Source organism: Lagopus leucura, unplaced genomic scaffold (assembly GCF_019238085.1).
Source record: "Lagopus leucura isolate 7727_CA_CO unplaced genomic scaffold, USGS_WTPT01 Super-Scaffold_100001, whole genome shotgun sequence".
In the NCBI taxonomy this organism is placed as follows: domain Eukaryota; kingdom Metazoa; phylum Chordata; class Aves; order Galliformes; family Phasianidae; genus Lagopus; species Lagopus leucura.
Genome location: NW_024962262.1, coordinates 81,159,261 through 81,184,176, shown reverse-complemented (window position 1 = coordinate 81,184,176; position 24,916 = coordinate 81,159,261). Strand labels below are relative to the sequence as shown.

At 38.2% G+C, this 24,916-nt stretch overlaps 1 protein-coding gene across 1 annotated transcript in view; it reads right to left on the bottom strand.

The window, feature by feature from the left end:
• Positions 1-716: 716 nt before the first annotated feature.
• Positions 717-24,916, bottom strand: part of LOC122177853 (SAM domain-containing protein SAMSN-1-like) — a 32,255-nt gene continuing 8,055 nt past the window's right edge. The window contains exons 2-8 of the mRNA XM_042867614.1: positions 16,580-16,651; positions 15,859-16,014; positions 13,715-13,835; positions 12,200-12,351; positions 10,423-10,629; positions 9,583-9,733; positions 717-1,958 (exon numbers count right to left, since the gene is read on the bottom strand). Of these exons, the coding sequence (XP_042723548.1) occupies positions 1,753-1,958; positions 9,583-9,733; positions 10,423-10,629; positions 12,200-12,351; positions 13,715-13,835; positions 15,859-16,014; positions 16,580-16,651 (1,065 nt within the window). The 3' untranslated portion in view covers positions 717-1,752. The remainder of the gene's footprint in view (positions 1,959-9,582; positions 9,734-10,422; positions 10,630-12,199; positions 12,352-13,714; positions 13,836-15,858; positions 16,015-16,579; positions 16,652-24,916) is intronic.

Genomic DNA, 24,916 nt, shown 5'->3' with positions numbered 1-24,916 from the left:
ATTCATATTAAGTCAGCACAATGTGTGATGACACAATAAAGGTTAGAAATACTTAAGAGAAAATACAGCTGCCTGATGCAATCTGTCACAAATTTCATCCTTTGAAAGGCCTGTTCATTTCCAGGTACAGCTGGAAATGTGGGGTAATTGCTGCTAAATAATGACAACTGTTGACAGCCAAAGCATAAAAGGAGACTTAAAAACAGAACCAAATCAAGCAGCTCCCGAGCTTGTTTATTCTACTAAGCCAAGTTTATTTGCACCAAGTCTTTGAAATTTATTCGATTTTCTAAAATTAATGTTTTTATACTGTAACCCTCAAAGCAGATCTGTCTATTAGGACTCTGACAGCAGTACTCTTTTGAGGAGTCAGGAAACTGCAGAAAGCATTGCCCATGGGGAAAAAAAAGGATAAGAATTTTCCACTTGTTTACAGTTTCTTTAGAAGTACTCTTCTGGGGTGGAACTTTCCGTGCTTCATCTCTTGTGAAAGTGATTTAAATTGTCAGGAGTCTGTGGAAACTTTTTAGCATGAATGCAAAATGCTTTAAATTATGAAAATGGTGTGACTAATTGGTGAGCAGGAAGTTTCTGTATTGATTTGATACCAAGATGATTACACATGATAAAAATGCTCAGTGGATTTGCCATTTACTGTGCTAGTGTTAGAACAGAGCAATCTTTAAAATGTAATGACCACATTAAAAATCAAGCAGTTTTTAAAGGGCTCAAATGTATGATTTTGTTTATTTTTGAAGGAAGAAGACAGGCGGATGTAATGTGTATTCCAGTGCAAAATACCGTGGGAGATGACAATTAAATTCCATATAAAAGACAATAGTGCATGATAACCACGTTAGCTTCTGCGTTCTGTACACAAACAAAAATACCCAGTGAACAAGCTTGACATCACACACAAAAGGCAAGAGTTACACAAAAAAACAATAACAAAAGCATAGCATTGAAACCACTGTGTTTGTTTGTTTGTTTTTTGTTGTTCCAAGCTTGCATTGTCTTCAGAATGCTTGGAAAGAAATGAGAACAGTTGTGAAAATTACAATATACAAATTGGCAGTGCGTGAGGAATTCAGATGGCTACACTCTCTAGAAGGTGACAAACACAAAGAGCTTGATTCAGACTGACACGACAGTGCTTTTGTTCATCCAGGATAAAATGTAAGACAGCCTCTTCAGAGACCATTTTGGAGAAGAATAGCATTAAAAGGCTTTAATACTAACAGGAATTAGGTTAGTACTTTTCAAAGTAGGATGTGAATGCATCCAGTTTTTTATTATGATGGTAAATCAATACAAATATTTTCTGTACAAATCTCAGCAAAACCCATCTGAAAAAAGAGACAATACGATTAATCAATCTTTTAAAAATAAATATATACAGTATTTACATTTTGGAGAGTTCCACAGCTTAATATTTAGACAATGTATCGCTATCCAAAACAATTCCCTATCATTATGCAAAATGCATTTGCTGTACAAATATATATAAATATATATGCATGAACTTTTTCAGTGAAATGTCGGTGGATTCGTTGAAAAGCATGAGATAATGTTATTATCAGCTAAGATTTAGTTCTCAAATGTCCGCATATTAAGCAGTCTAGAGCATTATATATCAGACAGAAGTAGATTTTCGGTGTTGAGAAATATTTTGTGTTCTGCTTCTGTACCAGCAAATCAACTTCACTTATCTGATTGTCTTTTCTGAGCATCTGCAGAAACAGCTTAACAGAATCAGTTTGACTCAGTGATGGTTATTGACTGCACCATGTCAGACAGGGTTTCTGGGTCTACTTCTTCTTTACCATTATCTGAATTTTCTGATGAGATGTAACAGCCGGAATCTCTTGGGCAGTCATTTAACTGTGATTTGTCAAAACTGTGCTGAGGGCTTAAGCTCTGTGTCTCCTGACCACCCTCGCTTATCTGCTCTTGTTCATCTGGAAAGAACAAAATAAGAAAGAAAGAAGCGTCAGAATAAGTATCCTGTAAAACAGTTTGAGACAGCAATGTGGCTGATCTTGAAGAACCGTAGAAACAGAGTTAGTAGTATACACACACTAGATCGATATCTTCTGTCTACTGGAAACAGAAAACAGCATCAAAGAACTAAAAATGTGATGACACAAGCACCTAAGTTGCTGTTGAGGTTGGCTTTGATCCTGTGCTATGCTGCTCAGATGTGAATGCCTGAGGCTTGGCCTGCATTCTTCAGGCTGTGCCCAGATGTGCCAGTCACCATGCACAGTCTGAAGGTGTGTGGCAATTGGATCTTCAAAAGCACTTGACTTCTCAATAGGAATGGATGGCTGATAGGAACTTCCTAGAAATTTCGTTTTTGGTGTCCAAAAAGATATTTTCCAAAACACAAAGTCCTCAGAGAAATCCAAGATACTTAATTCTTGCTGCATGTTTTTTGAACACTGTCCCAAAACTAAGTAGAAGCAGATAAACTTGCAAATAATTTGTCCTTGTTTAACTGCTGCATGTCTAATCTGCTCAGACACAACAATCTGCACCTCAGGAAGAGCTCAGTGAGCCGGCATTTTGTGGACAGGATATCCCTGTGTATCATGTATCAAATGTATCTCGTGGTTAAAATTCACGCTCATATCTTCTGTAAAACACGTGATGTTCAGTCACAGTAAATTTCTTCAGAAAACAAGCTACAAAATGTTACATCTCTCTCTCCCATTCTCTTTCATTCCCTATGGCTCTCCTGTAACTGTGTTTTTACTTCGAGCTGCGTCTTACTTTCCAATCAAAGAAAGAGAACCAGGTAATACAGGAATAGATTGCTTCACCTCAGATTTCAAGCCTCAAGAAAATGGTACCTTTTTTATTTGGGAAAAAAAAAAGGCCTTTTATTTCAGCCAACTTGTTCCTTCATGGCTATGCAGTTAGTTTTGAATCTTTGGTCAAATTTAAGTTGTTTCAATTCAAGTGCAGGCAGTATGGAAGTCCTAGCTGAGGAAGGATTTTATCCCTCCTGAAAATCTCGATCTAGTTCAGTTCCAGGATAACAGCCTAAAATTATTACGTTTCTGAAAGGAAAGTGTCTAAACATTCATTTAAACTGTTAGTAATTACAACATGAGAAAGGTTTTCACTGTGATTTGTTTGTTTTAAATATTACGTAATTAAGAATAAATTAGAAATTAAAAAAAATTAAAACCTGCTCTGAAAATGTTGAAATGGAATAGATGGGGCCTTTCTTTGTCGTGTCCACAAGATCCCAGATAAATCATTTTACAAGGCATTCTGATATATTTGAGAACACTTGCGGGTCCTCACGAACCCACTCTGGTAGATTTGTTAGGACTTATCAATTCTATTTAATATTTTCTACATTTTAATTACCTAATTAAGCTAATAAACTAATCCAAATTTTGAAGAAGAGAATGCAAAGTCTCAATGTAGTCATTTTTGCATTAAGTCTGAGGTTACAGCATAGCCTTACGTATTTTAAAAAATGATTTCTGATTACTTTAAATATTTTCCAAGGAATAAAAGTCCTACTTTCTCCCCACATAAATTAATGGTTAATTGCACTTGCACATACAAGTACACATTTCAGCAAATTCAATAGATGTCTGTGACTATTTGATCTCCTTCTCACCATAGGGACCGTAGCCCACCACATCAAATGCTACCTATCTTTGTAGGGAAAATACGTGACGAGATAGGCCCCGACCGATTTCTGATTTAAGTCAGAAAAGAATTACAAAATGAATTACACCACTGAAGGTATTACTGCTGCTATTAGTAGCAACACCAACAGTTTAGCACAAACAACAGCAGATGCCCCACTAAAGCCCTTCTAAAGTGTGTCATTAGCCCCTTGCTCCCATTCCACCAGTGCCAACAGGTCCCAGGCCGCGGTCACTGTGGGCTGACAGAGCTCAGGTGGTGGCTGCAGGCAGGGCTCCCCTTCCCCCTGCTGTAATCCCCAATCAGCCCTAATGCTGCTTGCTAGGACTTTTATCAGCTTCTGGGGCATCATCTGCTGCCCTGGAAAGCAGTGACCTAAAAAGAGTTAATCCTGTTTGCATTTTCAAGGTCAAAGTGGAATCTCCATTCACTTTGTTTGTTTTGCAGTGGAAAAGAAGACCAAGTAACTCATCTGCTGCTGTCAGTATATTAGTAGCCTGCAAGGAGCTGCAGTCATCTAAGTAGTTTCCTACATGAAGAACAGATTCTGTCTTATTTTTTAGCAATGCTTTTCCTTCTGCGTTCCAGGGAAAAAGACAGAGGCTTCATATGGAACTTAGATTTTTTAAAATCTAAGTTTAAATAATATTCAGGAGAATGTATATTTAAGAAACATGCAGGCATGTAAAACTTCTGTCTCCTCCCAAAATACTATCAGATTTTTTTTTTAACGTCAAAAACTGAAAACCAAAAATGTTCAGGTGTTTGAGAAAGTGAAAATGTTGTATTTTTGCTTTTCATTACACACAGAAAATGTTGAAGAAAAAGAACATATTTCAGAAGAAAGGACTGAAATCACTCTTCAGCTTTTTTCTTGGCTTTTCATTCTTTTAATGACTGGACTTAAATATAGCATAGCAACTGCTAAACAACTAAAAAGGATACTGAGTATTATAAATATGTGTAGCGTACAGCTTTTGGTGTTCTGAGAAAAACAGCTGCTTTTGGCTTCTACATTCAGTTCTATTTAACTCCTCTCCCTAGCAAATACGTGTTCAAGTCCCACGCTAGTAAAGGTAAGTTTACTGTCTTAATCATTTGGACATCAGAAAAAAGATATAATGCACAGGAAACAGGAATTGATAAAATTAAACTGCCGTTAAAAGCTGAAGAATCATCAGAAACCACTACCTTATCAACAAATGGAAGCCCTGGTATTTTTCTACAGTAAAGCAGTTTCATAGAAGATAAGTAGCTTTCAGTCACTGTTATCAATGATATTTTACAAAAGTGTCCAAAATATGCATCATTTTGATACGTATTTTCTAATACTGCTTCTGACTGCAGGATTATATGCAGACTCGTGAAAAAAATGTTAGGGCTCTAGACTTGATAATGAATACGTGACACATGTGTATCTTCCTTGCTATTAAGATTTTGGAAATTAACATTTACTATCCAGTGGCACAGCAGTGTATGACGACAATTTCCCTTTTCCTTCATCAGCTTTTCCCACTTCTTAAAATCAGGTTAGAGTCCTGGTTCTGAAAGCACTTTAAGCTTAGGAGTAAGTCAATGCTGCTCAAGAATATATTGAGGTCACACTAACTCCAGTGCCATTATTATGTCAGTTTAAACCAGATGAGTGGTGGGAGGCTTAGATTTTGTCTTGGAGAAATAAGAAGGTCAGCCTGCATTAAGCTGTATTTCATGGCCATGCCCTCTGAGAGTTTGCATTTATGAGCTTAGCCCAGAAGGTGAAAGGGGCTATGAGCATGATACTTTAGGTTGAGTTGCCTTCCTGGATGGTGCAGTAGTGACCTATTGAGCAGCACAACAGAATAACTAGAATGATACATTTCATTAAGGCAGAAGTTAGACCTCCTAGTGAGGTATGAAGAACACATACCAACCTGCAAGGCCTGTGACACTGAGACCACTCGATATTAGGATGAAACAAAAATAAAGCACCAAACTCAGAAAGTATCGTTTTAAAGTAGTAAGTGTACCTGAAGGAGAGAAATGTGAAGTGGGACTGTATACACATGCAATACTTCAGAGAATCAAGGGAATAAACCTTTGGTAATTACGGACAAACAAGGTGAAAAGAACCACCTTGTGAAGTCAATGTCACATCCAGGAGTTGGATTTTATGACTTTTGGGGGTTCCTTCCAACAGGCTACTCTATGACTTTGTGATTTATGATGATTCTCTGCTTTCAGTAGCAGAGGTTGCTCTGGCATCTGTTGGCCCTTCTCTTCCCACTGGCAAAGATTCTGCAGCATTCAGAGTACAAGAGGGAGGGATACTGAACTGATATGAGGGGAGAGCCTATGGTGAAAACAGAGGTGAGAAGCTTCTTTTTCTCTAAATTCAGGAATCAAACAGACATCTCTGGAAAAAGGTGAAAAACACTAATATTCATACAAGGCTGCTTTTCTTGGGAAAATCTAAGGTCTTCGTGTAAGGAAAGCAGCTGAGAACTGAATGTTGTGTTACCAGCTAACTTGCTGTTCAAATACAATAAATATGAAACAATTCTTATATGACACTGGCAGCGGGATCTGGAGTATGATCAGAGACTTAAAATTGAAAAGGATAATATGGAGGTGGATTTGGGGAGATAAGAGTAAAATAATTATCCCCAAGATTGCATGTACATATCTTTTTTTTTTCTTTCTATATATGAACTGTATGCATATATCCAAAGGAATCAAGTCTATTTTACACACACAAAAATGTGCGTCTCGGGAAGCAGTCAAGAAAATAAAAAGTTGCAAACTTCTTTTATTACTTTACTCATTAACCATTCAGCAACTGCTTCACTTTAAAAATAGCATCCTACAAAAGCACAGACATCCATCTCCTGTCTAGAAGCCATCTGGGAGAAGAATGAAAAGCTATTAAGAAATACTTTATGAAAAAGAACTTTTTTTTTCTTCTCCAGACATGAATTCATGGAAGCCAACCACTTTGTGCCAAATATATAAGGTCTGATCAACTCATGGCAGATCTAAAAAGAGATCTGTGGGGGTGGGGGAAGGTCAAGAGGAGCTCAAAAGACCTTGCAGTTTTACAGTAATCTTGCTATATGACATACTTGAAGATGGTAAATTTGGTTCTTGTCTCATAGGAAAGGTAAAAAGCAGGCAGTGCAGTATCAGGAAGAAAAAAACTGTTTTAAAAACACACAGAGTAGTGGCATTTTCTAAATAAAAGTTAGTTTTTAACTCCTGTTGTGAGACGAGCAAACTTATTACTCTCAAATTCATTTGGATCTAAACCAAATGTAAGATGAAAAATTCTTACTGCCCAGAATACTGTGTTTTGAACAGTCTTAAGAAGCACATAATATGGAAACTATTTGTGCAAGTACTGTTGCTGGAAAATACTGTAACTTTATTCTGCAATATGAATTCTACAGTTCCAAGCCTACAACATAAGGAAACTACTTAGTATAACATACAATAAATGTCAAGAAAAAAAAAAAGACAAAAAAGGAAAAAAAAAAATGAATAGGCCTGTAAAAACAACTGTCCGTTTTCACTACATCAGGTATTGCATTGAAGAAATACTAAATCATGTTTGATTACATTTATAATAGAATCAGGAAGAATGAGGCTACCTTCCTCCATACTTAGCCTTTATGAATAGTGATAGAGTCACAAAAACTCATAAACCTTGCATTTCAAATCTGGAGCGTACCTTCATGGATGAGACTCCATCCATGAATTAAACACATGCTTCATGGAAGCACAGATATAGTCCAAAGACATGGAACTGTTCCAAGCTCTGTGAGAAAGATGGGATTAGGATAGTAAATATAATCTATGACCTTAGAATTATTATTATTTTCTTAAACAAAGCTCATTAGAAAAATCAACTTTTGCCTGGAAAAGTGCGGAACTTCTATCCAGAACACTCTAGGCCAGTAAACAGATTACCTTGTAGCTGTGGGTAATTATGCTGCTCACTTCTAAGCAGTGCAGAAAATCAATTTTAATTAAGAAATCATTTATGCTGGACTCAGTCATGCCCATTTAGGAAAAAAAATATTGACCTAGGAAAGTTCAGTTCAGATGCAGAATTCACTTTCACAGTAACACTCAGCTCTTTCAACTCAATTTTCCAATTGGACTGACAGAAGCACAAAGAGGTCAAATGATTTGGACAAGGTCAGACACATGCTGAGCTTTTGCCCAAGATCATCTTGACTCTCCATCTTTCATTATAACTACCTGACAGATGGCTTCCATCAACTTTAGTCTTTAATATCTTCTTTTTTTAGAGCAAGCTGTTAAATGTTGTTGTTGTTTGTTTGCTTGCTGGAGAAAAGTGACTTAATCCCATGCTCCCAATTTGTAAGAACTCTATTTTGATAACTAAGGTAAATTTGCTAATGTTCAATGTACAGGATACATAAGGACGTTCTAAAATGTGCTCCTTGCATGAGTGTATGTAGAATATTAAATGGTTAAGACATTTTCAAAAGAGGAAAACCTTGGTGTCATCTTTTAAAAATGCAACATGCCTGCTTGCAATACTTTTTGCTCTACAGGGAGTATAAATAGTAAACCACATCCTCAGAGTCCCAGAATAGTTTGACACTTTGGTTGTCTGTTAAAAATCATATGTTTTGTTTTTGTTTTTCACACTGATACAGAACTCTGTAAATTCACAAATGAGCATTTTTCTCTAATTCCTCTTGTTAAACACTGATACAGAAACACCTGCAGTAAAAGGTGCAGAAAATGTGGTAAAGCTGTAACTAACAAGAAGTACATACTATTCAAGGGCAAACTAAGGAAATTAATGTATTTTTACATGATTTCCAGCTCAACCTCTGCAACACAATACCTGGGAAATTTAACCTTTTCTTTCCCACATTCATTCTATCAGAGCCTCTATGTAGACAGACCTTCAAGAGTTCTCTTCTAGCCACACGTCTCACAAAGCTATAGACCAGAAAGTAGTACTGATCCTGCTGGGCAAAGAACACCATTTAAATGCTTCTCAAATATTTTTTTCAAGAAACTTATATTTCTGTGGATGCTGACATATGACGTAGAAATGGGGAACAGAAAGACCTCAATGTAGAATGAAAAACATGGTCAGCAAAGAAACCAAGAAAATTAGAGAAAATCTATGAGGGAAGTTGAATGGATGAGGCAGCCAGAAGTATTCTTAGAAATTCAGAAAGATTAATGTACAGAAGAATTTGAATATATCTGTGTCTTCAGGTATGTACACATGTATTGCACATGTTCTGGAGTGAGAAATGGAAAGCCACCAATACTGAGGACAGAAAAACCAAGCAGTAAACAAGAACTAATATTAAAACATCCCAGGAAGGAAAGGTATCCTTTTTTCCTCTTCCAGATGCTTCTCAGTTGAGAAGAACATCGGAGAAAAGAACTGCTCATGATGGAGGTGAGTATGCACAAAGATTAAGAAAACATCTTTTTTGGCTGAGTATCTAGTTAAGCTGAAGTTTCTAGCCATTGTCATAAATTCTTTATTGTACTTATTCTTGTTCAGTACTAAACTCAGAGTTTGGAAAGTTTGATTTTCTGCAGTTGCAGAGATCTTTTGACTTTGGGGAAATCATTTAACCTCTCTTGGGTTTGGTTTCCCCATTAGAAAAAGAATTGCTTTCAAGCAGCAGTTGCTGTCAACCTTTAGATTAGGACCTATCAATGGAAAATCTTAAATCATTTATGTGTTACTAGGATAGCAATCATGTATATATCTGGAAGAGATGTAGTTATCCATCAGGACAAATAAGGAAACTATTCAACTCGATTTTTCACATTTAAAAGAAAAATCATTAAATAGATCAATGTGAGAATCATTATTTCTTTGTCTTTCTTCAGATAAAATGGGCACATGACTCTTAATGCTTAAACACTTACTGTCATTGTCCTGTAGATTTTCAATTGCTGATAACAATCTTGCCCTGTCCTCTGGGTTTGAAATATTCAATTCAATCAGGTGACTCTCGTGTAGATCTTTTAAATCCTCAAGAGTTTCATAGCCATTTAGCAAGAGAGTTGAGGTGTATTCCTACAAAAAGAAATGAGCAAATCCATCACTTAAACAAGCACTATGTTTAGTAGACGAATAGGCACAATTTTTCTTTTCCTCTTCATCAGGTTGAAATGGGCTCTACTTTTCAGCCAGTTGAAAATGTCTTTCGAACAAAATTAGAGATTGAGAGTGAGAAAACAGAGGCAGAGATGTCTTGAGATCCTCTTGACCATCCTTCACCTGCATCTGAGTTATCTACCAGAGCCTGGCAGCAGATTGGATCAAGATAGGGTCTGGACCTAGGGAGCCACTGAGGGAGAAAGGCACAACAAGAGCATAGTGCAAAAAAAACCTACTGCTCCCACAGTTCATGCAAAATTGGAAACCTAAATTCTAAACATTAGCAGCTGAGTTGCACTGCAGTTCTGCCCAAGATTTCCACATAGTCACAGGTCTCCTGCCCTAAGGCACACAGTCACAGGCAAGTTAACGATGATTTAGCAAGTCATCATTGTGTCTCCCTGCATGGAGTATTTTAGCTTCACAAAATCTTGTGATAAAATGTAGTTATATATGCCACATATCAGAGACAAAGCTTCTTTGCATGGCTGCCTGAAAAACTGCTGAAATCTGCCATTCCCATTCTACTTCTGCCTGTAAATTACATCCAACCCAAGCGCACAGAAATTAAAGATTTCAGATACAAGAGGGCAATGTTTGCTGACCTGCAGATGGACACGTTCCAAGAGTTCTTGCAGTGTTTTAGGCTTGTTCCTTTTGCTTCCTCTATGCGGTTTTATCTTCCTGGGTGCAGTTTCCTCTTCCATAATAATATCCACATAAATGAACTTAAAGTTTCCTACTTTGTTGTTCAGCATGCCTGTCCATATCCCCATGGGCGTTTTACAGATGATATCTATAATGTCTCCTTTCTAGAACAACAGAAATAAACACAGCACTGCTTAACTCCTGGTTTATGTGACATTTCCTCTGTAGACCAAAATGCACACAGGCAGCACAGAATCTTAACTAGGCATTGTGAAGTAGCTTTTTAAAATTATCTGCATGTAGTTTATTTGCTTTTATAAAATCCCAGCAAAGTGTTACAGGAAATAGAGCTAGTCCTTATCTCCAGAGCTCTGTGAAGGAGAAGACAGCATAAGCAACACCTTTCAACCTTTTGTGCTCCACTTTGTCCCTGAAAAGGCATAGCATTGCATCCAGAAAGCAACTTTTGGCCATCAATAATGGGCATAGCTTTGGCAAAAAGCAGGGGAGCACAGTGAGGTTACTTTCCAAATGCTTTACGCAGTTACTCACCTAGTTCTTTTACCCTAATCCACTTATGCAATTATCTTAATATCCATTGTCCCAGGGATCTTCTAAAACTAATAGCTGAAGTAGATGAAAGATGGACTCTTACCCATTTTTTGGTAAGAAACACCAGCTACTTTTCTCAAAGGCAATAAAGAACATTTAACTCTCTAAATATCTTAATATCTTCAAGAGAATGCTTCCCAAAGGACTGAAAATGAGTGAGAAAATAAGGAAAATACCTCAGCAGACAGACCTAAAAACTTCAGTTCTCCAAGTTTGTTCATGCACTCAAAAAGGCAAGGGAAAAAGATGAGTAACAATATAGCAACTTCAGAAAGGCTTGTTCCTAAAAGTGTTCACACCAAGATGTGGGAATTGGATTGTCCTGAAAGAAAGGCCATGGGCATGTGTGGAAGTGCAGGGCATGTGGTGAAAACTGCAATTATTCACTGAGCAATTGTTGTAATATAGGCCTGAGAGGAAAAGAAAAAGACTGCAGTGAGATATGAATGAGGATCTGGATGAGAAGAGGCTATGAAGAAGAGAAAAAGATGTTGAAGTATGGATGCAGTCTTGGTAGGAAGGTGTTTACAGAGAGAAAAGAAAGTTGTTCAGATTACATAGCTGTGCACAGTTTGAACAATAATATTACTGATCGTATCTGTGCACGGATGAAGAAGAAAAAAGCTGGATCTTCTTAGTATTGTTCATGTATCTGGATCTCCTTTTTCTCACTCCCTCATTCTGGACACCCCTGCCATGATATCAGAGCCAGAGAAAATCCATAATTCAAAAGTATGCTTAAATGAAGGCCTAGTGGAAAGATGGGCTGTTTGCATTAAAATCAATGAGTACCACCACGATTTTGAGACATCCTAGCTGGGGAAGAAACTTCACACCCCATGAAACTCATGCTTTTCTTCCTCCAGATCTCCTAGTGTGTAGGGAGCAACATGAATTTTACCCAAGGAAAGCCATGGTGAGGTGCCTGCTGAACCTATGCCTTAAAAACGTGCAGTCAGAACTCAGTCATTATAGAAGCTCAGCAGAAGCAGATCTGTTCTGCTTTTAGAGTGGTACATGTGTTTACCAGTTAAAAATGTTTTTGTTAACGTGTTCTCAGACATAAAACGTGCATCTCTGATGTTCTCACCAGAAAAGGAGAAATCCTGATGGTTGTCTTACCTTAATTTTCAGAGAGTCCGTGTCATAAGGACTTGGTGTGAAGTCAGTGTGCACTTTGGCTCGGCCGCAGAATGGCCCACTGTAAGGGACTTCATCATCAAACCGGAGGCTATCCCTGTTGCTTGTTCCATCAGAGCAGCTGGTCACCCCACCTTAAAGAGATTCAAGTGGAAATTGAGATCTCCTGCACTAACTGTGCAGACATTCCATTCTGTATGGCAGCAGAGAGGGAGGTTTTTAAAGGCACAGAATTAAAAAGAACATACTTCACGTGGTTTTGACACGTTCCAGGCAAAATACATGCAAAAAACCATACTGTAAGAGACTAGTTGGAGATCATCCAATAATCTTTTTCTGGTGATGATACTAATAGATTACACATTTTACACACACAGACTTAAAAATATCACTCTGCAGATAAATATCATGTACTCTAAATTTGCAATTTAGGGAATTAATTCTGCTGAACTTCTCCTGTTTATTGAGAGGAATGAAAACAAGTAGTGTAGAAGTTATTTTATTTCACTACAGAGTGAGCTAAAGCACCAAAGGAACCTGCATTGCAGAGGGAAATTTTAATGTTATCAACATTTCTGCCCGTCATTTTATCCAAGTTGAGCAATAAAATATCAGCATAGTAATTCAAGCAAATTTGAGCAAGCTCTGCAATATCCCATCCAAATATGTTTTTAGATAAGAGCAGCAGTGTGTTGGAAGTAAACTCTCATATACAATTTTCACAAATCACATCATATAAAATTATCATAAAAATGGTTTTGTCTGAAGTGATTGCTTAAGTGTACAGCTCTGTCTCAGGGCCAGATAAAAGACTAAGTGCAAATGGTTGGGACTGCAACTCAGGACTCACGTGAAGCCTGCAGCGATGGCATAGCAACGTCACCATGGACTGCTGTAACTTGCTGCCCAATGACTGTCCACATTTGAGCAATGGATAGACTGGTGGAGGTGAACTCCACTTCTCATCAGAAGTTCCAACAGCTCTGTTGGGGCACGGGATTTAGTGGATTTGCAGAGAAGCAGATTGTGTCAACATCATGATCTGAAGCCACCAGCTCAGGCTCTCACCACTCTTCAACTCAGACTATTTCTCACACTGTCTGTCTCACATCTTCAGAGTGAAGAATGAACTCGTAGACACTACTGTTAGAGAAAATGCTTCTGTGGCTACACTCAGGATTTGTAACTCTGTGGGTGCCAGCACTCCAGCAGTGCTAGCCCTCAAAAACATTCCTGGCATATATACCTGTATCATTCCCTATAATATATTCCATGTAGTTAAAAAAAATAAATAATAATAATATCTCCACTCTTAAAAACACTCAGTTTATTTCAGGAATTTCTTCCTTACCTATTTGATCAGATTATACTTTTGTCTGCCAGACTGAAGAGTGCACTAGTATCACATTTTTAATCACTGGCTCTTATACCTCAGAATTCAGAAATAACCATATTGAAGCTGTGACTGACTAAGAAGTCTGGATATCTTGTACTTACTGGATGAGCTCTGGCCACTGTTTAGACTATAGAGACTTTCCATAGAGTCACTGGCTTTCAGGGAGACCTTCTCAGTGTGTATTCCACCACCAGGATCACTGTCATCTTTTCCTTCTTCATTCTTTAACAAAAAGAATCAGTTGTTAACCACCAAGAGATGTATTTCAGAAAATTTTATTTTACTTTTCAATCGTCACTGCACTTGAGGATTTAATCATCATTACATTTTATTAAGAACCATTTTATTAAGAAGTTGATGTCTGGATATCTATCCAGTACCGATCTATCCAGAATCAAGGATGCCCAGTACCAGCACTTGTCTCTTCTCTACCCCATTCAATTTCATTTCTGTTCAAGTAATTCTCCATCTCAGCAGATGCAATATATGACAGCAGCACAAAGGCTTATAATGAGTAATTTACAGGTAGACAGATAAGATGGTTTTTCTAATTGTCTCTGAAGAAGAAGTATAAAGATTAATTCTGTATGCTCATAATGAAGGGCAAGCTGAGACATCTATGGATTGTGTTGAACTTCTGAAAATCGTGCGCACTTAGAGGTGTGCTGGCACCTGAGCAAGGGCATTTCAGAGACAGTTTGCACGCACATACAGCATCAGTGCTTTGCACCATGCTCCCTACCTTGCTCAACCTATACACTTGCCTCAAAATCCAGGGCATTCCAGAATTAACAGATGCGTGTTTCTCTTACAAAATCTAATGATGTATGAAATTGGTCCCCGGAGTTCGTAACATTAAATCACGCTTCAGAAATCACAGCTTATACACTTAAGGAATTTAAAACAAGAAGGTCTGTTTTTCAATCGCAGCTGAGTTAGGGATGATGTAACAGCTAAGTGAAATAATAACGAGCTTTCAAAAGTAGGACGTTCTTTGGCAGATTGCATCACATTGTCAACATGCGTAATATCTTCATGCAACTGAAAGATCATGCAGTACTTAAAATGTTACATCATACTCGAAACATGTTAATCATTCATCAGTTCACTGGTGGAGTCCTTTTGCATGGAATCAAGCAGGTATGAAGAAGAGACAGGTGCAGGTATATACCAGGCATAGCACTAAAATGAAAGACTAATGTTTTTCAGCAAGGGCAGTGTTTGTTACACCAATCATCGGCACAAGCCATCGATTAATCAGTGGACCAGTATTGACTGCCACCGTCTACTGCAGGAATGAAGATCAGAGTAGATGTGTGTCCGGCCATACAATTCATTGAATTCCTGTCATGTGAATAGTTGCTGTAAATGCCCACAAGTTAAATGTCACAATTCTAATTTTTCTTTTCTATACTATAAAATTCATGCACTGCACCCTGCAGAATTGTAGAAAACAAACAAACAAACAGAAAAAACAACTAAGCAAATGAATTGTGAACCCTTGTCTTTGACCTCTAAAACTGCCTAACAATATCCTGTTCAACACTTTTTATTTTTCAATTTCTGAAGTTTTTTGCTTGCTCTCCCTTGTTATTTGATGTTGACACATGTATGAGATAGGATACAGATCAGCTAGATTTTTTAGGGACATTTCATTTTTCCTTATGTGCTTCAAAATTCAGAACTGAAAGACACAAGATATGTGTGAAATAGACAATGTTTTTATGTTTAACGAAGATAGCTTCACTTGGATTAAATAAGGAAAAAGCAGATAAGTCAAATGAGTTGTCATGCTGTAGGATGCTGGCTGACCTCAATAAAATGGACTTTGGGAAAAAAAACAAAACTGTATTTGAAGATTAATTCTCCTAATGAAATGTTTTGTACAGGTTGAGTATCAGACTGACAACTAAGTTCATCCAGTATTTCCCTGTTTCCATATTAAGAGATTTTTTTTGTGCTTACACAAATGTTCCATGATGACAAAGCAAAATTCAATGATATAAAAATCCTTTGTCTAACTTGATTCTTACCATGTGATGCTGTAATGGTATCTGTGCATGTGTTTGTACGTGAGCATGCATGGGGAAGGAAAGCTATATACTAAAAGCTATTTTAATTCAATACTTGTAACAATGTTTTCATGGAGTCTCATGACTGATAGCTGCCTGAAGCATAAAAAAGTAAAATCCACATAACATTTTCATTTTGTGTGTATTATTAAGGATTCTTAAGCTGTAATTACCATCTCCTCAGAGAGTGCCTTGATGTACTTTTTACCCATCTTTTTCTTCATGGTAAGGGAAATGGCTCTCATCTTCTTTCCCAAGCTTCTTCCATTATACGCTGCTTTGGTTTGTGCTGCATCTCCAATATCACTTACAGTCTCCAACTCAGACACCTGATTTGAAGTAAAAATGTATGCAACATACCATGAAAATAAAATTTGGCACAGAAAAACATGAATGACCGAAAAAATTTAAGGACACCAATGCAATTAAGATGACAAAAGTCAATCACAGCCATTTTAATGGGGAATACTAAAACAAGTTTGCAGCATACCACTGTACTGTGAATGCCAGAAAGAAAATACATTTTATGCTAGGAAATGTTGTTTCCTTTTGCTTATTGTCTTTTATCCAAACAATTGAGGGGACTTATGCAGGTTGATTAAAACAAAAATGACACATTTGTGGGCTGCATCCAGGTTAATTTGAGAATACACCAGACTGAAAAGCACTTTTGCCTTTTTGAAAAGTTGCTTCTGATATTCACATTGAATCAGCAATGTTAAAATGTGATTCTCATGCTCATTTTGGCAAGAACTCAATCATCCAGACAGACCTAGGTACACCAGCAAAGTTCTCCCAGTGTAAAATTCACACAGTGGTTACCCAAAGGTTTTGTACAGTCTTCATGGGGAGGGAAAGAGAACTGAAGAAAGCAAAATTTTGTTTGATACAGACCTCAGCTGAATCATCTGTCTTTGATACTGAGTGATATCTGAAACGGTCAAAGCTTCCAAAACTACTGGTGCGCTGTAAAGAAAAGAAGACAAACCTTGACTCACTGTTGGTAATTTGCTCTGTTATGAAGACTTAAATATTACCTCCAAGTCACTGTTAAAAATTCCTCCCAAGTCAGTGAACCATGAGCTGCTACATCCAGCAGAAACAAACTAGGAGGTGACTGCAGGGAAAAGAATTATGTCTTTACTGCTGGAAGCAGAACAATGAATGAGAGGAACAATACTACTTCAAATACAAATTAGATAATGGGTGCGATTTGCGTTCTTTTTATCCATTCCATATTAATTATATGCAGATATTTATGAGAAGCCTCTGGGTTAGATAGCTGTCTGTGAGCTCAGAAAAAATCCCTACTTGCGTAAGTACAAGAGGAGCCATACAGCTGGTTATGGTGGTGGAAACCATTGTTAAAGTTTATGGTTGTGGCTGGGAAGCATGTCCAGGCTTCTTTACCAACAGGAATTGGCAAGGACTGCTAAGTAGCAGGAATGTGTTTTGGCCAAAAGACATGTTGTGGGAGAGCAGCAGAATAATCGGGCCACACGCTTTTGTTGCTGATATGTCAGAAGTCCATTTAAGTGTGCCCCTAATAATAGCCAGAATTTACCAACTACACAGTGTTTTAATGGCTTGTTTTTACATCTTCACTAATAGTCAAAGCTAAATCCAGAATGAATCCATTTTTAAAAACTCTTCACTCTTGCATACTAAATGAACAGCTTTTAATGGAGCATCAGATTTCTCAAAGAGGCTTTACTATCCTATAATATGCAATATCATTTCTGTTTACTTCTGAACACTCAAAATGCCTTCTAGGGGTAAAAACTACACAGTAATACACAAACAGACTGTATCTTGAAAGATTTAGTTAAGTGGTTTCAGACTGTGGTTTCAGACTTTCCTGTAAGGAAGGGACCTTTTTGAGCTGACATGCAAGTTACAATTTCAGCTTCTGGCAGCTCTGTGAGTGCCAGCTCTGCCCACAGACACCAAGCTGCTGTTTGCTGCTCTGCCTCCTGACACTCTCTTTTCTGGCAGCAGTTAGTCCTCTGAGGGACTCATGGGTAACGCTGTCATACTCCCAGTGCCGTGCAGGGTGATGAGCTGGCATTCAGGCTTCACAACTGTGGTCTTAAGGAAGGAGTTCATCCAAATGATACCGGCAACGCAGAGCACACGCGTACCTCCCCTGGGTATTTCCAGCCAGGAAGGACTCCATCTTATTCTGTCCCTGCTCATAAATCACAGGGTTACTAGCCATATTAGCTTCTTTATCGCTTACACACAGTCACTTTTAAACTAAAAATAGTTACCAGAGGGGAAAAACAATAAGACGAAGAAAAGCTATGGGAAGCCAAGTGAGAATATTTTGTCTCTGTTAGAGAGGAAAAAATCTGCCTCCCCTGAAGCACAGCTGAAAGTAAAAAATCCTCACTGTTGCCATTTGAACATAGCAAGGGCAGAGAACCGAGCACAACTGAATAGGAGAGGATCCACATTTTGGGTCCACGTTTCAACCACTGGAGTTTAAGAGAAAAAGAAATAATACCTTACATCTCTTTTTTTCATGGTAGGGTGTTTTTTTTTTTTGTTGTTTTTCCCCTACTAACATTTCTGGGGCCAATCTGACCTGGAAAATATTTCAAGCCAAAGGTTATTTGTAGATGCTGACCCAGATTTGTGAATATTTTTGGACAAATGGCATTTATTGTTCACTGGAGTGGAGAAAAAAAAAGAAAAAAGAAAAAGGAAAACCACACAGCTCTCCTCTTAATTGATTGCGATTTCCCAAGGAATCTCTGCTAGCTAAACACTGTGGTTTGTTTGTTTGTTTTTACCCCATGAAATTGAAAAGGGCAATTTAGACTGTACACCTTAATTTCATCTAAAATTTCCACGTAGAACTTTACTATTCACTAGATTAAAAATATCCTGTGACAAGGGGGTTAGCTCAATAGTATGATATGAAAACACAGCCCCAAGGATTATGGTTCTATTAGACAGGATTAACACCTTTCACTGGCTTGTCAACCCAGCCAAATGTGCCCTGAAGCACGAAGCAAGAGGCTGGGATTCACAGCAATATTGGGGAAGTATAAAATCGTCTCTCTCACACAGTGATCTCTAAACATACACTGACCTTTCTGTTGCATTCAATCACTTGAAGATGTCTAGTAGGAATAACTGTATATTAAAGTGCAGATATGCTGCAAATACTTTAAAAGGAACAAGAGGAAAAACATTGTTTATTGTTGATCTTACCTATAAACAGCCTGAGCACAGGGAAATCAGTTATTCTTTTTTTGACCCTTGAAACAACCTTATATCCTACACGGGCAGAAGCCTGGGGCTATTTTGTAGAATCCTTCAGTGTTGCTTCATCCCTATTAAATATTAATAAGGGTTACCGGATGATTTCCACTCTTCTAGATAATGGTCTCGTTGCACTGGAGAGTACGAAATAGGGCTGCTTCAGCACTTCTCCATACTAACTTTTTCCATTAAGTAATCAATAGCTACCACCTTTTAAAAATGTATTCAACCCCATTATACTGATAACAAAAGGCTGATTTAGAAGCTATGGGCTGCTGGGGAGCAGGACAGTGACTTTCAGTAGTTTCAGTCACTGCATTAATGTCAGGGAACACCAACCCTGTGAAGATACCACCAGGCCTTATTTCCAATTGCAGGGAAGCTTTTAACGTAAATGCAAAGCTACGAGGAGAAAATATGCATTGACTTTTGATACCACTGTTCTGCATCCTATAAGATCAATTGACTTAACTGGCTGGATTCATGGAAGATCTACCAATGGATACATTAAGCAAATACAAATTTGCTCAGTAAAATCTAATGGAGACATGGCCAGGGACCTGGTGAAGGAACGTATTTATTTTTCCACACGATGACCAATCAACTAATTTCTAGAAGCCAAAGCTCTAATCCTTATCCTTGTCTCTCTGGTATATTTTGCTAGCATAATGAAAAATGTCAAAGGTGTTTCAATATTTCAAATCAGTCTTCTGTCCTTTCCAATATATTTACTTCTCTGATATCCAGGAACTTTAGGTAATAATTTTAAAAGAGGTAAACAGCATCTAATAAGAGGTAAATGGCATCTAATTGCTGTTGATTTTAATTTGGACAGTCTGCAGTTTGTGATCTGTTTTCTCTGCAAATAGTTAATAATTTTCCCCAGAAAACAGTACAGTATACAAATAGAAAAGCAGCAGCAAGAAGAGGTTCTGAGAACCATCTCTTCAAATTATAAAACATTCAAGGCCAGGCAGGATGGGGCTCCAAGCAACCTGATCTAGCTGTAGGTGTCCCTATTCATTGCAGTGGAATTGAACTAGATGACCTTTAAGGGTCCCTTCCAACTCAATTCTGTGATTCTATGATTCTGTGAATGCATCCTTCCACTATAGAGCAAATAATCACAGAAGTCAGGTAGTTCTTGTCAAAGGACAACCTTCGAACCAAAACTGACAGAAGACATCATGCTAAGTAATCATTATGGGTAATATTCATCTCATATTTTCCTTTGGACAATTTACACTGCTCAGAAATCTGGTTCCCTGCTGTGAGAAATTCTGGCTCGTTATTTTTTGCTTCAAGTCCCACTGAAAATAGAATTTGAGTTCAGCATGATGCAATGGTTTTGTATTGACCCTCTTACATGAATAAGTCTCTTCAGATTCCTGCAAACATTCTCATTTTTAGCTTCCATTCATCCCTAAACTACTCAGAACACGTAAGCTGTACAGGGGCAAAAGCAGTTGCTGACAGTAACAGAGACTTCAGCCTGTTGCAAGTTTCCTCACCTGCCTCAAACACCTGTGTTCTTCCCTCTCTGCTCAGAAGGAGACACAGCAGCTCCCAGGAGCACAATCACTTGCTTCTTGGATCAATGAAGATAAGTGGAACTCAGGATATGATTCAATTCACCTGTTCCCTCATGCTACTAGTCCCTTCAGAATCAGGGGACTATGCTGGGAATGAAATTAAGAGTCATCAACATAGGGGTGAATATAATCACTATGCTACCTCATCTTACTTCTGTCACAGATAATCAACAAAAATTATCTCCTACATTCCCTGAAGGCAAGGATGTAAATTTCTGCTTTCAGGATGTTCTAAAGAAAAAGAAAAAAAAAAAAACAACACAACAAAACACAAACCACCATCACGAGCCCTTCTCACTTCTTTATAGAGAATGGGAATTTGCATACAAGATTTAGTAACTCAGAAGTGTAATAAAGAAGTAAAAAAAAGAGACATTATGACCCCTCTACCTCAGACATTTTGCCTATTTACACATTAGTTACACATATAGAACATCTGACCACTAACCAGGCTATTAATATAACTTTATAGTCAACACGAAACATGGCCTAAACCTTGTACTTGGCCAGTCAAAAGCAATAAAAAAGATACAGCTTGTTCCTGCTAACTCAAATAGGGCAATCTACTGAAATGGCATTTTTAACTGGCTTAAAAACGACTCCATAAAAGACTCTGGTTGTTAATGTGATCTGGTATTCTGCTCCTGCAGAGGCGGGGAGCAAAGAGAGCAGAGCGGTTTTAGAGCAAGGCTGCTACCTTGGAACTTCAGAGCAAAAATCCTAATTTTAATGGCAGAAAATGACTGGAAAATAAAAGCTGTATAAAACAACAAATCAATCGTACTTAATGCTCTCCCAGCATTTCACATTGGAAGTAAACACCAAGCAGCTGTTTTATCAAGACCTCTGATGGGTACTTGTCCTCTCCAGCCTGCACTGACAGCGCACCACAGCTGGTGATCCATTTGTCAGGGCTTCTACCCAAACACCAGCTCTCCAGTGATATCAGAGGCCGGGTCCTGAGGATGTGGGTATGGGACACAGAGCTGGGGCTGAGCTGCTGTTCATGAGGGTAAACAAGAGTGCAGCAGTTCACAGGGTCAGCTCTGTCCTTGTAAGTTTTCCTTGGGAAGGGGCAAGATGCACGGAGAGGCTGAGCAAAAAAGGAGCGATTTTCACCAGTTCTGCTGGTGAAACTAGTTCGTGAGGGACAAAATGAGGAAGCGATTTAAAAAATGTCGATCGCAGCACTAAGAATGGTCTGTTTGCAGCCAAGTTTTGCAAAATGTGCAAGGGGAAGTGAAGAGGCCTGCGTCTTCCTTTAAATGCACACAGGCCCTGCATGTTAACCAGCAGCACTGCTGCAGAGCGCTCTCAGATCCCATTGAGAAAAGGCACTTCAAGTGCTCTGCTGGCAAGCTGTCCAACCCTGGGAGCGTGCACATGGGTATCTGCAATAATTATGTAATTAAGACTTTATTATTTATATGACATTTAATTAAAAGTGACTTTCAGTGGCACACAAAACCATGAAAAGAAAATGACTTTAAAAGAAGGTTAAGGATGTGTGACAAACTCAGAGAAGCTATGAAAGTGACAGTTAAGGACTAGACATGATGTGCACCTCTCCTGCACTATTATCCCTTTCCACCTTTCACTTGCATGTGGGCAGAGACACCGAAGCCTGGAATCCACCTTCCATAAGCCCGGACTGCAGCAAAGGGGAGCAGCACTGTCTGAGCAAAGAGGGGTTAAACTCTGGGTTAGCATGGCAGGCTTTGGTCTGTAATCTCTTAAATAATGTAATAATATAATCCCTTAAATAACTTTTTTTTTTTTTTCCTATCCTGAACCTTCCTCCTCCCAAATCAGAGAAATTCACACGCAAATTTTTGTATTTTAAAAACAAATTACCTTATTGCAATTTAAGTCCCATCTCTACTTCCATATACAGCATTATTTTATTAATGCTGTGCGTTATCCAGGCCCTGACCTTGCAGTGTTCCATTTGATTTCTCATGTGAGAGGAATTACTCACATGTATGTTTGCAAGATGGGCTTTAGGAGAATATGAAAATATAACTGCCAAAAGAGGAGCTGAAGAATACCCAGGGGGCCAGCTCTGAGGGAGCCCTGTGCCTGTCCTGCACACGATGTGGGGTGGGTGCTGGCTAGTGTCCCTCCCAGAGGTAGGAGTCTGCTATGTGCAATGATCACAAAAGCTCCTGCAGCTGGAGTATTCCTTCACATGACCTTCTAAAGGGGAACAAGATGAAAAAATGACCTCTAAGTTACGGTTAAATCTGACCATCCCGAAAGCTCATTTGTTTTTCTGAAGAGTAAGCAAACTTTTGAAAGCCCTTGTACAAGTTTTACTGCAGTCCTGCAGCCTTACCCTTGACAACAGGTAATGACCAACAATAAGCTAATTCTAAGAAACTTGGGGGGCAGGGAGGGAGGAAAGGGAGTTAGTTTTTATTACTTTTAAATGAGTGTTTGATACATCATGTTGGTTCCTCTGATTAATGTTCACAGCAAAGTCAGCCATTGGAGTTGTAATGTTTCTGCAAGCTTCCCTACAGCAAAGCTTAGCCATTAATTCAGTGGCATATGTCAGCTCAGCAGAGCAAGGTCACTCTTCTCTTTCAAGGGGAACCTTTTTAGAAATAATAAAACTGACAGAAAGTTCTTTTTTGCATGCTTTATGTCACCTGAGGTTGAGTGCTGCAGTTAATATCACAGAGCTTATAAACATTCCCATCTTCAGCAGACTCCAGCCCCACTGGGCTCTTGGAACCTAAACTTTTTCTTTTTTTTTGAGTAATACACCGACAGCTTTATGTGAGGCAGATATACAGTATATAATCCTAAATGAGTAAAAAATGAGTAAAAAATGAACAAATCTTTTCTTAGGTTCTTTAGAGGAGAAATTTTGGAAGTCACTAAGAGACTGCTGATACTGCAGTATGGATTTAGGATGCTAGTGCTTAGAGGAAAAGATTAAGGACTTTGGCAGTTAGGCTCCATCAATGCTTCCACCTCTGGCTAAAAGGGGGGAAATTTTAAAATGTTTCTGGTCCAGCTTCTTTCCATTTCATTGTCAACTGATGCTGCCAGTTGGAAATTTGTATAGGCATGTAACATAAAGGAGAACACAAAGTTAATTGATGTGTTTACAGAATCATTTTGAACTTGCAAGTAAATAAAGATATTTTAGTCATCTGTTACGACCACTAATTGCAACTTGAACTTATTTATCGGTATACGTGTATTATGAGACATGAGAAACAAACTAACTGCTGAAGAATAAGATCCCAACAGTAGGTCAACTTCTATACCCCCTCATTATCTCCCTTCAGACATCCTGACTACACTTGATTAATGAACCCACAGTGAGATTAGCTGAAATTACCTTAATGGAGATGCAGTGCAGTGGAGAAGCAAAACATAGTGTAGTATCTATCATCAGTCACTGTGAATTTTACTGTTTCATCGAAACTATATGTCCATTTATTTATATTAGTTTTATCTTGGAGTACAATTAAAATCAGAGAAAAGACTTTTCTCATTACAGTGGGTTACCTTTTCACTCTTTTAAAATGATAACCAGTGTCACCAATTTTTTTTCTTCCCTTCATATAACCTCCCTTGTCAGAAGGCTGAACTCCAGTGTTGGCTTATTGCCATCAATTGGCCAAAGTTATTTTTATTGTCCACTCGAATAAAGTACGATTAGCATTTCATTACAGCCTCACAGTCTTCAAAAACTAGACAAGCTTGCAGAAAATATGCTTGCAAATCTGTGGCACGCTTATTAGAATTTTGAGTGTAAATAAATAAATCCAATACTTTGTTGTTGTTTTGAATCAGTAAGTAAGCTGAAAAACTGTTTCCAACTTAGATTTTCCAACTGATTTAGCATTGTCTTAGTGTATGAGATACGTAGATTCTGGGTATTCTTTGTAGCGTAAGTTCTGTCACTGCAGTCCTGAGGTGGGTAAAAATGTCTAGTCTCTTAAGGCAAGATAGCATCATGATTCTGTTCAGGTCATTTTCATGCCAGACAGGAATGAATGGAATCAACAGCTCATTGCGAGCACTGGTTATGGCAAACAGTACTCATCTAGTATCATCAATTCCCCTTTCTCTATTTGATTATCTCTGTTGGGTGTATCTGGCAGTTGGGTGATTGTGAGCACAGTTCAGTGGAAAACTGAAATTTTGTTGCATAAAAAACAAATCCACCAAACATTTGGAGTGAGTTTTTTTGTTTTTGCTTTTTTTTTTTCATTCTGATGTGGGACAAAATTAAGGCTAATCTTCTGCACCCTCCAGGAAAACCATGCATAGTTGAGAGATACCAAGGCACAGATAGCAGCAAAGGCTTTGGGGTTATATGAAGTCCAAATTCAAAGCTATGCTTGAAATC